This window comes from Alosa sapidissima, chromosome 3 (genome assembly GCF_018492685.1).
Source record: "Alosa sapidissima isolate fAloSap1 chromosome 3, fAloSap1.pri, whole genome shotgun sequence".
Lineage (NCBI taxonomy): Eukaryota > Metazoa > Chordata > Actinopteri > Clupeiformes > Clupeidae > Alosa > Alosa sapidissima.
The window spans coordinates 32,265,394-32,280,053 of record NC_055959.1 but is presented as its reverse complement, the minus strand read 5'-3'; the positions used below and the strand labels follow the sequence as shown (position 1 = coordinate 32,280,053).

Below are 14,660 nucleotides of genomic sequence, written 5' to 3'. Positions count from 1 at the left end.
TTATTCTATCCTTGCATTTCAACGATCGCATTACATTTTGAGGGACTAGTGTCTTAGCAGCGGCGGAATTATACTTGCTCCAGTTAGTAGTGCTGCGCCAAAAAGTAAACAGTAAAGCGCACTCCAATGGGGATACCTACGTAGTAGTAGCCTTGGTAATATCAGTCCGCCGCTGAGATGCAAAATGACTACTACCAACTTCAGGGAACAAAGTATAACTATTGCAACGCGATGCGAGGGTAGTTGTATTTCTTACACTATTCTATCAACACAGACATTTACATCGATTGTCTGGAATTTGCCTCGAGTGTCCTTTGGAGTAGGTAAGACTGTTTTTAGTGGCAGGCTAGCACATACCGTTGACTTGCGCTAGCCTAGCACCTGCGAACTCTGCAATTAGAAGGACTGGATGAAACGTGTTGAAAACGGTCTCCACTGATAAATATCACACTTGCTTACTTGGAAATGAGGTCCTATGTCCAAAATCCTGAACCACCCCTTTAACCTGTTATAGGAATAGGAAATGATCTGCATGTCCTGTGTGATTTACGGTTAAACAAACAATAAAGTTTAAAGAAGTATAAAATTGTCATCTTTTTCAATATTAAGGAAGTATTAAGACCCTTTCGCAAAGATTGAGTCCTCTTCAGTTCTGCACCCCTGAATGTGTAGCCTGGGTGAACCCAGATGAACCTGTTAGCAAATTTGAATTTGGTCTGCAAGTCCATCTGGAATGGACGCCTGTTACCGAACTTGCCATTTTATTTCTTCCACAGGCGTAACCAGAAGTTAAATTAACCGTGCATTTTTTGTGATTTGGAAACAGACGTCAATGGGCTCCTTTCCAACCGATAAACCCCTCTAAAACACACTGTTTTCACCTCCTGTGTATGTGATTTTTCAGAAATGGGAAGTTTTGACTTCCCCATGGTGAACTAAGGAGTTCACGTAAACCTGTTTGTCTGCACTTTCCATGACCTTTAATACTGATGATTTTTACAGGGTTACGGATGGTCATGCAATCATCCATCAAGTCACAGTTGCAGAAATCTAATGTTTGAACTTACATAGTATTATAAAGGCCTCTAAAGACACTAAAGTGAGTATATTTGGGCAGCCGTGGCCTACTGGTTAGCGCCTCGGACTTGGAACTGGAGAGTTGCCGGTTCGAACCCCGACCAGTAGGCACGGCTGAAGTGCCCTTGAGCAAGGCACCTAACCCCTCACTGCTCCCCGAGCGCCGCTGTTGTTGCAGGCAGCTTACTGCGCCGGGATTAGTGTGTGCTTCACCTCACTGTGTGTTCACTGTGTGCTGAGTGTGTTTCACTAATTCATGGATTAGGATAAATGCGGAGACCAAATTTCCCTCACAGGATCAAATATATATATATATTTGGAGTCAGATAGTCAGATACATAACATCTCAGTGCTGGTGTTAGTCTCAGTGTTATTAACATCTCAGGGACAACTGCTTTTTCACCACCATCCTTTTTAGTCCTAGACCTGCAGTTATTTACATTCCACAAAACTGAATGTGAAAAGTTATTGCTATAAACTACTGCCAACCAAGCAAGAGTTACACTCTCTAGGTCATTTCCCAGTAACAGCATCACCTATCCTACAATGACTGAATGAAGAAAAAACTCAGATTTTTGGTTCACTTGTAGCACAACAAGGAGGTAGAAGGATGTCTACTCCCCGATATCAACACAAAGGTATGCATTTTTTAACAATATAATAATTATTCTACACTGTCACATTTACATAGAACATTTACTAAAAAATAAGTAATATTCATTGTAATGGAGTGTGGATACATGGAAAATTAATGATTTTGATGCAGATAACAAAAACTAATTCAACAATTTCAGATAAAGATATTTCAACAATTAAATAATGGCTTTACATTATGCTCTCTTCCATCAGCATACCTCATTTGTGTTACATCTTTGACAGGTAAGGAGACACAACTGACATATTAAGCACAAGCACAATGTACCGGTCGTTTAAGAGCATTACATAATATGGTAATTATGAAGGATCATGTAGTAACTGTATTGATAATGTACAGTATACCCTCCAGAATTATTGCCACCTTTGGTAAAGTTGACCTAAAATAGGTATAGAAAATAATCTTTTGGCGATTTATTGTAATCTCACAATGAAAACAACGAAGAGAAGGAAAATCTCATATAGAAATGAATAATTAACATATTTGTTAATAGGTATTGATTCACGCTCTGGCATGTGTAAATAAGCAAAAATAAATCCAATGCTACCATTTAATATGAAATAAAAGTCTATTACACAAGACACAAAACTAGATGTAGAATAGCCTTCATGGCTCTTGAGAAGTGTGTTTAGCAGTTCTTTATATGACCATATGGTAATATACAACTAAATGTATTGAGGATGTTAAAAAAGGCATGAAATTGCATGCTTAATAAAGCTATACCATGTAGAATGTGGAATGTAGAAACACTTCAATTGAGAGATGTCTGGCACTGTGGGGTCAAAACATTAATTGTGAATTAATAATTTCACACAGGATAACAAAATCATGATAAAGAATGAGAGAATTGCAATGATAATTCAGTGATATTTTGGTCATAGTCACTGAACATAAATTAAAGTTAAAGTTGACTGATATCACTTTCATCCAAAGCGACATGGACTTGCAACGGCAGGAATTGAACCCGGGTCGACCAATTCTCAGTTGATGACATTACATCTGCTCTACCACACTCGTTTAACCCTTACACAGGGGAGATTTGAACATTCTAGACAAGACACAAGATTCTGTTCCGTAACAATGTAAGGTTCTAAAATTCTGTGTTGAATTCAATGAACCCAAAGCCTTATAGAGACACATACACACACACAGTGAATGAACCCGGATATTCCTTGATACGTACAGTCCTTTCACACCAGTATGATGGTAGTGGCTTAAGGGTTAATAATTAATTAATGTCACAATGAATGAGATAAAAATAGTTGCATGTTGGATAGATTACTGGATGGAGAAAAGTCATCCTCCATTCATTCCATACCTCCATACACAGTATTTGTACTGCATATTTTTGGAACTCTTGCACTTCTTGTTCAATTCCTAGCACTTGGCAGAATGTGACCTTTTTACTCTGGATGAGGTTTGGTAAAAGTCAAAGAACTTTGCTAGAGAAAGTTCCTCAGACAATGCAGGCTTTGGAAGTTGCTGGACTTATTACTTACTTCTTGTTTATGTTTGAATGTTTGTCTTTTTCGTCTTTTTATGTATAAATGTGTCCTGTCGAAGTGTGCACTCTTGAAGATGAACATAATGAGCATCTGTAGGCGCTTTTTTCAACGCAGTTTGTCGCTAGCCTATCACCTGTTTCAAGTCCGAGAACCCGACCACAACATCCACGTCCACTAGTGAGGATACTGCCTGTCACTAATATGCCTGATGACTGCACTACGAGAGATACCTTCTCGGTGTCTGGTGAGAGATTACATCTGTGGGAGCTGACTGTGAGCTTTTGAGTGTTAGTTGAGCTGAACTGTCATCCGACGTCTGGATGTCTACGTAGTGATGCTAGCTAGCTAACTAACTAGCTACTATCGTCAACCATCAAGACGTCAACGCACAAGCTGTGTCAGGATTTCACCTTGAGAAGCTACTGGTATGAACTTTTACATCGTCTGCCAAGGGAACTCAAACTCACCGCCTGCCAACTTTCACACCTCTGCCATCTAGCTGCAGGCCTACGTTTCGCCACTGGACTGTCCAGGAGCAACGTACAGGAACATCATGCAAGCGACTTTTTAATCACCATGCTGGAGAGAAGAGAGAGCCGCCCACCGCCACGGCCACCCCCTAATATGCTGGCTGATCTGGGCCCACTTTCCTGATAACGACGGAGACACGCTCTTAAGAGGGTTTTCTACGATTCATCTTACGATCGTTCGTTTGGTTTTTCCGACTGTTTCCCGAACATGCTCGTAGCGTGAACGCGCGTGCACTGCTCTTAAGATGCTCTTAAGGGGAGCTGTCCACGTTAATAGTTCTGAAATATCCTCTGATTTGATGGTGATGTCAGGTGACTGCACGTCACAGCTATAGGCCTACCGTTTAAACTTCGGATCTACACATTAATTCACATCAATACGAAAATAGACAAACACTTTGACATCTGCATGTAAGCATCCCAAGTAGGTTATATAATACACACAGACATAAATAATTGTAATTATTTAAGATTAGATTGTTGCACCATGCAATACTTTTTCGCTGTGTCACTTAAGAACACGTTTGAAGATAAGAAAAAGTAAGAAAGTGAGGAAATGTGTAGGCTTCATGGGCGGACTGGCCATCTGGCATACCGGGCATTTTCCCGGTGGGCCGACGCACCTTTTGGGCCGATAGAATAGGCTATATATATAATTTAATCATTTTGGCCAACGATCGGCCCAAAGAAAGGACAATCAGCGGCCCAATGGTTACATTTTCATATGTCGACTGATCAAATAACAGGTCACGTCAGGCCCACCACTCGCATTTTGGCCCAGAGCCAGGATTTTGTGAGCCATCAGTTAATCGAAGATGCCTACACGAAATTGCGGCGGATGCCGATAGTGACAATAGTAGTGCAAAAGTAACACCAATGTAGAAGCTTCAAAAATACAATATTGCAGATAGGCTAGCATATGTCAGCAACATGTTGAAGTTCGTTGAGTTTGAACGAGGATGTAAGCAAGCATACAGAGGGACAGTGGGCAGGTGGTGGAGCCTTGCGGCTACATGATAAAACTCAGTTGTGGAGCAGGTAGGCTATGTGTGACATGCCATGCTGACGATGATTATTATGATGACTTATTAATTGCGATAATGTAATGATGTGGTTATGATAACGTAAGGCCGTGCTGTGATTATAATAACAAACAGCGTAACTTAAATGTTGTAAAGGAATGATTTGCAACCCCGGACAGCAAAAGAGTGTCAAATCGATGTTAATTGTTGGTAAGATTGATCAGTTTCCATCAGACGCCCAAAATTCAACATCGATGGCATGAGTGGTGGTTGGTCTCTCAAAGTAGAGCGTCGAAAGAGTTCTATCTTGGAAGGGTTAATTATCATGGTAAAGATGGGCTAAAAGACTGTAGACTGACGGAAATGTAGGCTACAAAACACAAGTTATATTCATGCACAAGCCAACTTATACGGTAACCTATACGATAGGCTACTGGAAGACATTAAAGATAATTAGTTAATGTAGCTATAATGTTCCAAAATGTACCAGCAATGTAGTATAGCCTACAGGAATAAAATATTTCCAGCAACAGCCCTATTTATTTTGTGTTGTTTCAGTTGTCCTACAGTGATTAACGTCTACTACAATCTAGGTAATTTAGCTCTTTACACATCTAGGCAAATTCCTAACTGTTTGGTGCTGCTGTCAGTTGAGCATTGTATAGTTTAAATGTAGCCTATTGAATAATTTGAAATGATACTTTGAATTCAAGCAGAAACTCTTCTTTAATAATTGCTTGTATAGCCTAGGCTACTTGAATATGGAGATCATGTACTCCATGGCTACCTCTGATCAGACAGAGTGACAGCCAATGAGGCCTATCACTTTCAGTGCTCCATGACAGTTGAAAATACATGCATATTTAAGGGTAATGCAAAGATTTTGTATTTAATTAGGTGTGCCCGACCGATTTGAGGGCCGCTTGGGCCAAATATGCCAGGGCCGATTTTTGGTCCCAGTCCGCCCCTGGTAGGCTTAGATTTTGATGCAGTAGGCATACAGACTAAACCACATGTTCCTTTCTCTGCTTTTACCTCATAGGCCTAATAAAATATATCCCTCACTTAGCAAAGATAATGGCAAACTATTCTGGCAACACATCTTTTCATCACATTAGGCTATTATGACCATTAAATGTAGGCTATGCTATTTTGCACGCTAAAATCTGATTCATCACAGGTAAACACAATAAAGAATGGGAACGTAAATTGGATTATGTAGGCTATTCTAAGTTGTAATTCATCTGTATGTCCTGTTGGGGACCTCAGTGAGAAGTACTGTTAAGACGCTCTTAGCCGGTAACGAGAACTCTGGAGCACTCGTAGATCTACGAGTGTTTTCACGACGTTCTTAAGGGACTGTACGATATTTAGCGGGGGGGGGGGGGGGGGGGTCGCCAGACGATCGGGTTAAAAATGTTCTGCCTGGCCCTCCCCCCTGGTCAAATCTTTTTTTCCAGGGGCCTTCCCCCGGCTGGGGAATAAATAAAACTGGTCGAAAAATTACGTTTACAAAGTTAAAACGGCCAGCAAATGTCATAAGCACACATACACACACACGGGTACACACGCAGCGCTGATCCATCGGCGTCGGAGGCATTCTGAAAGTGGGTGGGACATTTCAGCGTGGGGTATGGGGTTCCCCCCCCCCCCCAGACATTTTTTTTTGGACTAGATGCAATTTCCTGAATTCTGGTACATTTTAACAGGTTATTTAGATACTTCTATATAACAAAATAAAGCTATTAATTCAATGACTAATTCGGAACCAGCTTTATTAACCTCATGGTATAGTTAACCATGCAGTTGCAATATCTTATAAATTAAGTTATTTAATGCTTTGAATGCAATGAGTGGCTATCGGGAGCTTTGGGAGGATTCCCGGTGGGCCGTTAACTTTTTGTGCCAGTCTGAATGTCGTGAGCTTAAATATATTGTTTCTGAAGTTCATTTGCTGTGCCCTTGCGGCACTTCAGCAGCCTACATGTAGAACGGTCGCAGCTCCTTACTCGCAGTTTCCCCAAATATTAAGAAAGTAGCACTCACAAAAACTGTTCGGAAGTCGCAACTATATCTAGGCCCAGTTTCCCGAAAGCATCTTACGCCTAAGAGCGTCGTAAAGTCCTGTAAAGACTGTTTCCCAAAACCATCGTAGCTTAAGAGCGTCGTGAAAACACTCGTAGATCTACGAGTGCTCCAGAGTTCTCGTTACCGGCTAAGAGCGTCTTAACAGTACTTCTCACTGAGGTCACCAACAGGACATACAGAGGAATTACAACTTAGAATACATAATCCAACTTACATTCCCATTCTTTATTGTGTTTACCTGATGAATCAGATTTTAGCGTGCAAAATAGTATAGCCTACATTTAATGGTCATAATAATGTGATAAAAAGCGGACAAAAATGCAATCCAGTTTTGAAACGAGACGTTGCCAGAATAGTTTGCCATTATCTTTGCTAAGTGAAGGCTATAATTTATTAGGCCTATGAGGTAAAAGCAGAGAAAGGAACATGTGGTTTAGTCTGTACTGCATTAAAATCTAAGCCTACAGTACACATTTCCTCACTTTCTTACTCAACTTCTTTCTTATCTTCAAACGTGTTCTTAAGTGACACCGCGAAAAATGTAAGGGCTGTAAAGAAAAAAGCTTACAAGCGATTTATGCGCAAATGGGAGAATCCAATGAAAATGACAATGAAGCACTAAACATATGCTGAAAACAGCACTGGTATTTCGCACGGCAAAAGTGGGGGGGGTCCAAACTAACAATTTACGCCATGTTTAAAAACCTGCAAGCTTACGAGGGGGGTTGTGTATGGAATCAATTTTGTGTCAAAAAAATTAAAGAATACTTATAAAATAGCAAGCAAAAAAATACAAATCAAAATACCAAATAGAAAAAATCAAACAAAAAAAAATAAACTCAATTAAAAAATACAAGATTGCAATGAAATCATTTGGGTAACCGTGTAAAATATTTGGCTTTGCCTATTTCTCAGTTTTGTTTGATGCTGTTTTCTTTGATTACGATTCCAGCTTTCTCGTTTGCGCTCCCTGACTTTTTGATTGCGGTTTTGACACAAACGTGTCTGGGGGTTGGGATTTTCTTGGGTGCAAAAATAATTCTGTGGAAATGCATGGATTCCAGTTGCTGCTACTGAAAGAAACTGGAATCCATGCTTTTCCACAGAATTATGTTTGGAATCTGATCCCTTATCATACCTGTTCATTCTTACTCGTCGCTCGACTTATCGTGACTAAATTCAAGATGGCTGCAAACTAAATAACTGTAGGTAGATATGGGAGTACCTAATTTTTTTTAAACCTTTCCCTGATTTACAATGGTCAAACTCTTTTTTGTAAAGTGTATTATATCTCAGATAGCAAGAAGTTGGCGGACCACTGTCAGTCCATTGGGGGCATAGCTGGCGGTCCGCTGGCATTTTGCTCATCGGTTCTCTAGCGGTCCGCTGGCGGGTTGCAGACAAATTGCCCAATATTTTGCCACTATTGATCTAAAATCTTTTTCATTTGTTCAGTTATACTCCATATATCATTTTATTAACTTTTCTTAATATTCAGGACAAGTTAAATGTAAAGAGATAGTGCTATCTGGGATGAAGTATAAACAAATCTTAAATATATTTTTAATTTCTCACCCACTACAGATAAGCTGACAGTGTCACTGCAGGAGGAGGTGAAATCACGACTGGACACTTGTGTTTGATACTGGCAGTAGTAGGATCCTCCATGGGCAAAGTCCACCTGACGGATGGTGAAAACAGCAGATGTTCCCGTGGCTGCCTTTGTGTCTCTGTAGGACCCAGAGAGCTGCTGCAGGGTGAATGTCCCACCCAGGTACTGAGTGGAGATGGAGCAGCTGATCTGGACAGGCTGACCCCAAGATGAATTTCTTTCAGATTGAAGTGTGAGAACTGGTTTTGGCAGTGTAACTGGGAACAAAAACAATAGAGAACATTAGTTTCCTCAGCTAATATTTTAAGATGTCAAGTGGGAGGTATATCTAGCGTACATACTGCACAGTTACGTACCAGCTGGCTACAGTTGCACATGTAGGCAATCTGTAACGATATAGCAAGGTCAACTTCTCACTATCAAGCAATGTATCACTTGTACAATGCTGACATGCCCATTACACTTATTTGGACAGCATCCAGCTTAGCTAGTTACACAACTAACACAAATAACTTACACTTCTGCCGTGATATAATATGTTTACACACTCAACAAAGCTCAACTGCAAAGCCACCATGCATTGCAATATCAGTAACACAAGACATCAGTCATCAAATCAGTGGCCATGCCACCATTATAAAATAGTTCTAAACTACAATGTAAGGGAAGGTTTAAATTGATTATTACAACAAAAGAAATTATAAAAAGATTTTGTGAAAGCAAAACAATGACATTTAAACAGAAGTACATGATACAAGTGACCCCTATTCATCAACATCTCATCCTGGACAGATAAGCTGACAGAATCACTGCGAGAGGAGGTAAAATCACGACTGGACACTTGTGTTTGATACTGGCAGTAGTAGGATCCTCCATGGGCAAAGTCCACCTGACGGATGGTGAAAACAGCAGATGTTCCCGTGGCTGCCTTTGTCTCTCTGTAGGACCCAGAGAGCTGCTGCAGGGTGAATGTCCCACCCAGGTACTGAGTGGAGATGGAGCAGTTCATCTGGACAGGCTGGCCCCAAGATGAGTTTCTTTCCGTTTGAAGAGTGAGAACTGGTTTAGGCAGTGCAACTGGGAACAAAATCAATAGAGAACATTAGTTTCCTCAGCTAACAGAGTCTAACTCATTTCTAATCATTTCACATTCTCTGTTTCTCTATGTTCATCTGTAGCCAGCGTTGTCTTAACTGCATGGATCAGTCTTGCACTGGCACAGAATCGAACCTACGACACTTAAGCTAAAATCCCAGGGTGCTAGCTCTCTCATTGGCTAATATTGTAAGATGTCAGGTGGGAGGTTTATCTGACGTACATATTGCACAGTTACGTACCAGCTGGCTACACTTACACATGTAAGCAATCTGTAAATATATAGCATGGTCAACTTCTCACTATCAAGCAATGTATCACTTGTACAATGCTGACATGCCCATTACATTTATTTGGACAGCATCCAGCTTAGCTAGTTACACAACTAACACAAATAACTTACACTTCTGCCGTGATATAATATGTTTACACACCCAACAAAGCTCAACTGCAAAGCCACCATGCATTGCAATATCAGTAACACAAGACATCAGTCATCGACTCAATGGCCATGCCACCATTATAAAATAAGTCTAATCTACAATGTAAGGGAAGGTTTAAATTGCTTATTACAACAAAAGACGTTATAGCAAAACAACGAAATTCAAACAGAAGTACATGATAAAAGTGACCCCTATTCATCAACATCTCACCCTGGACAGAGAAGCTGACAGAATCACTGCGAGTGGAGGTAAAATCACGACTGGACACTCGTGTTTGGTACTGTCAGTAGTAGGATCCTCCATGGGCAAAGTCCACCTGACAGATGGTGAAAACAGCAGAGGTTCCTGAGGCTGCCTTTGTCTCTCTGTAGGACCCAGAGAGCTGATGTAGGGTGAATGTCCCACCCAGGTACTGAGTGGAGATCAGGGCTCTCAAGTTTTGAAGTTTGCAAGGAGTGAGACTTTGTTTCTCAGGGGGGAGGGGGCGTGGTATTGTCACAGTGCCACGCCCCCTCCCCCTGATCGAAGTACATGAAAGTGCTACGTCTGCTTGAACTACTCGCTCCCCATAACCCATCGACCCAGCTTCATGAGAGAGCACAAATTCCATTATTTCAAACACACTGTTTTATTTATTCTAGAACCCTATAGTAAATAATAATAAATAATAATAACATAAATTATAATAATAATTTCACCCAAATGGGCCCTTTGAACAGCAGTGGCTCATTCTGCTCTAAACAAACAGAAAACAACCAAATGAGAAAAAGCACATTTAGCCCCAAAATGGTCTTTTGAACAGTGGTGATTCTGTCCATGTGTGTGTGTGTGTGCGTGTTTATGAGTGATGTTGTGTGTTGTAAGTGTTTGTGGCAGATTTTGATGCCTTGATGACTGATACTGGGGGCTCCCATTTAAAGCACTGTGGTTCAATGTCAGCCATTTTCACAGTCATGAGGCCATCCTTAAAAATATTCTTCTTTGCAGTAACAGCCAAATTTTTTTTTTAAAAAATGGGTCGGTAGGTAGGTCAATATTTTTTTTTTCAAGATTCAAAGTAAAAAAAAAAGTCAATTTTGGTCATGGTGATTACGTAGGTATGAATTTAAACAAATGTGCATATTGTGACGTAACTGACTGGGTCCTCAACCCGTGCCTTCAGGCGCATCACTGCAAACCTCAAGCTGATGCAGGTTATGTAGACCAGCCTTTTTCAAACTTTTTTGACCTGAGGCCCAGTCATGGCAGACTTTGGGGTCATAGGGCTCATCTACACGTACCCAACCCCACTCCCTCCAAATTAAATTGTCATTATCATTATCACAATAATTATTATGCCTATATTGTTATATATGCACTTTCACTTAAATGTTTTGTGACATGCACATCAGAGGACTGCTTTACTAATGTAAGATATAATTAGTTTAATTGCTTTTGCATGGTTGCATGATGCTTGCATAAGAAAATAAATACTTCTCAAAACAGCAACAATTATATGGGTGCTATTGTTTTGGGATGTTTCCCTCATGCAAGCATCATACATTGGTAGGAAATGGAGAAAAAAAAAACATGTTTTTTAATGAAGTTTAATTTGAATGCCTGAAGGATTCAGGAAACACAATACCAGCTTTTTTGGCGAGCAGATAGGCGTAAATCACTGATCTGTTGATCTTTAACAGATAGAAAGAAGGCTACAATAGCTTTTGGCCACGTTATATTCAAATTTGACTATACAATACTCAGTGCTATACAGTGTATTATACAGTCTCTGCTCTGTTTCTATGGAAGTTCCAAAAATCAACGTTGTTGTCAAGTGTCGTTAAACAATTAAATAGCATTCAACAGGTTGAAGCGGAGCTTTGATACCAACGTTATCGATTAGTTTCAGTTTCTCTCGCGCAGGCGCCTGCATTGAATGAACGCTCATACCACCACTTTATTGTATGGCTCCATGTTTAATGATATCGATAGCAGAAACGTTTGTTTTCTTTTTTTGTCGGTCCGCGGTATCTTGATCAACTGCGCAGCAAATTATCAGACGAAGCACCGGGCCTAATTTCACTCCACGACTCCGCGGACCAGCAGTCTCCACGTTGCAGACCATACCTCCATGTTGCAGACCCACATCAAAACAAAACTATTTCCTGATTGGTTGAGAAATTCTATTTTCTGATTGGCCGATAGGTTAGTAACTCAACAGCAGCTCTCTGAGCTGAATGTGTGCACAGACAGCAACGTTGTGTGACACGTTTGTAAAATATAGCCCTTAGAAATTTCTGTGCGGGCAAGTTAATAATTTCTCGGAGTGAGAAATGCCATGTGTGAGCGTGTGAAGTCATTGAAATGCGTGTGTCTCACGCTCAATGCGTGAGACTTGAGAGGTCTGCTGTCACTAGCAACTTACATCTGTCCTCTGTCAAATACAGTTGCATTTTCAGCTCTGAACAAAACCGTTCAGGAGTTATTTAAGCAGAAGTCGAACATGTGATATGTTGTCTAACCATGACCCCATTTGGACATCAATAGGACTATGTAACCTATTTTGGACGTTATACGTTCCAAAATAGGTCTCTTTGCGCAGTGGGATACAGCTTAAGGTATGTAAACTTCCCACAACTTCAATATTTTTCAACATATCATGAATGGTAGGCTATGCGTAGTCCTGCGTATCACATAGACTACACCACTGGGCTTAACACAGGGAGAGTTGCTATGGTTCCGTGTGATTTCCCTGCTACTTGAAAACAAAGAAGATGGACTGCTGCTTTTAAGTTGCCAAAAGTTTGATCAACTAGCCAACTAGCTCCGCTAGTTGAAAGACAACCGTGTATCCTGCCCCTCGGATTGAGCACTCCCAATGGTGAGTTCCCAGACCCTACATCTTGATGTTAGTCTGGCTCGTCAGGCTATCTTATCTGTCTCTGGGAAAGACAGTGAATAAGCTCATTTCCCAAACTGTTGCCGTGTTCCTTTAAGACTTGTCTCTGTGAAGTTGAACTAGCTCTGAGTCTAACAATTTCATTACTGGTATATGATGTGATATATTTATATATTATATATTTAAGTATATGATGTGTGTTGTATGTCCTCCAGTGTCCCTGTCACAGCCCAACATCTCTGTCAGTGCCCCAGAGGGAGAGCTGGTCTTGGGGCCCCATGGCCCAGAGGTCCCCTGGGGCCAAAGCTTCTCCATCGTCTGCTCCACCAAGCCACAGTACCAAGGAGGCTCTTTCCACCTCATCTCGGACAGGTCAGCTGAGATCTGGACTGAGCTGGCGGTCAATCACTCTGCCTCTTTTGACTTTCCTGAAGCAGAGTTTTTCCATGAAGGGAACTACAGCTGCTTATACGAGGTCACTTTGTCCACACGTCTGTTCACCTCATTAAGAACAGATGAGCTTCATGTGACGATAAAAGGTGTAGTATCATTCTCCGTGTGTGCTAACACATAATTATTATCCTGATATTGTGTTTTCTTTTTTGTTTAAAGTTATTACAATGTTCAATTTTTCTTTTCTTTTGTATGTATTTGCACTGATGTGGGGCTGCTGCATGTCCTGCAGCTCTGACATGGATGGAGTGGTCTCGTCATATGGCATCTGCACATCCCTCTGTGATCTATGGGGCAACACTTGGCCTGATGCTCCTTGCCATAGTCCTGTGCTCAGTGTTGCTGTTGAAGAAAAAGAAGACTCAGCATATATATGCGATCAATGATGAGTACTGTGAGTGCCCATTCTAATGTGATAGATCATTTAAATCATACTCCTGGCTGGACCAGGTAATGAATAGGCTAATAGAAAGACTATGGCAATAACCTTATTGTTGTTTGTTCCAGGGCCTATGACTTCATTTGAAGTACTAAAATCAGCAGAGCCAGTGAAGACAGAGCAGATACCATCTCAGCTGGAGGAAGAAGTTGAATTTGCATCGTAAGCAGACCACAGTATATATGTGTGGGTAAAGATCTGTGCTTTTGCTTCACTGATTTGACGTGATTGTGTCTGCTGTCTTTTTATTCATGTTAATGCTGTTGTTTTTTTTTTTTGTTTGTTTTTCAAATATAATGGCAGAATTATTTTTGATTGTTACGTTTATATTCTCTATATATAACTTTAGTTTTTCAAGAAAATATTGTGTTATTTCGCCTGTACAAAGCATATCCTCATCTTAAATTAGTGTGTGACAGCAAAGGTGAGATCTATTTGTACCTTACACCACAGCTGATGATAATTTAATGCTTCAATGTATCTAAATAAGTGCAGTGCATTGTTTCAGTGCCATTCTTTTTGCTTACAATAAATGGAAGCTTTGATACCAAAGTTAAATAAAGTAATTCAGTTTATTTGTCACCCTTTCAATGTTTTTTTAAAAATTTGCTCATTGATAGACATTATAGTGTATCAATACACAAAGTATGATTGCATTCAGTGCACCAAGTCTATTTTAAACCTGTATCCAGACACAGTAACTGGGTGAATAATTTTAGATGTGGTTCAAATCTAGCCTGACGTTGTCATACTCAAATTCTAGTCAGAATATGAGTCTGATACTGCTCCATTGGGACGTAATTATGGGGCGTGCTTCAACCGATACAGGGGGGGAATGCCTCTGCACTCAATTGGATAGACCT

The 14,660-nt window shown here is 40.5% G+C and overlaps 1 protein-coding gene across 1 annotated transcript; it reads left to right on the top strand.

Moving 5' to 3' along the window:
- The first annotated feature begins 13,098 nt into the window (after positions 1-13,098).
- LOC121705545 lies at positions 13,099-14,340 on the top strand. The gene is made up of 3 exons (XM_042086580.1): positions 13,099-13,444; positions 13,591-13,752; positions 13,866-14,340. Exons 1-3 carry the CDS (start codon positions 13,099-13,101, stop codon positions 13,961-13,963), a joined length of 606 nt encoding a protein of 201 aa, XP_041942514.1. The 3' UTR covers positions 13,964-14,340.
- Positions 14,341-14,660: the final 320 nt, after the last annotated feature.

Coding starts and splice junctions, on each gene's coding strand:
- LOC121705545 (XM_042086580.1), top strand. CDS start 13,099: ATGTGTGTTGTATGTCCTCCAGTGTCCCTGTCACAGCCCAACATCTCT. Junction 13,445..13,590: donor GCTTCATGTGACGATAAAAG/GTGTAGTATCAT, acceptor CATGTCCTGCAG/CTCTGACATGGATGGAGTGG. Junction 13,753..13,865: donor TGCGATCAATGATGAGTACT/GTGAGTGCCCAT, acceptor TGTTTGTTCCAG/GGCCTATGACTTCATTTGAA.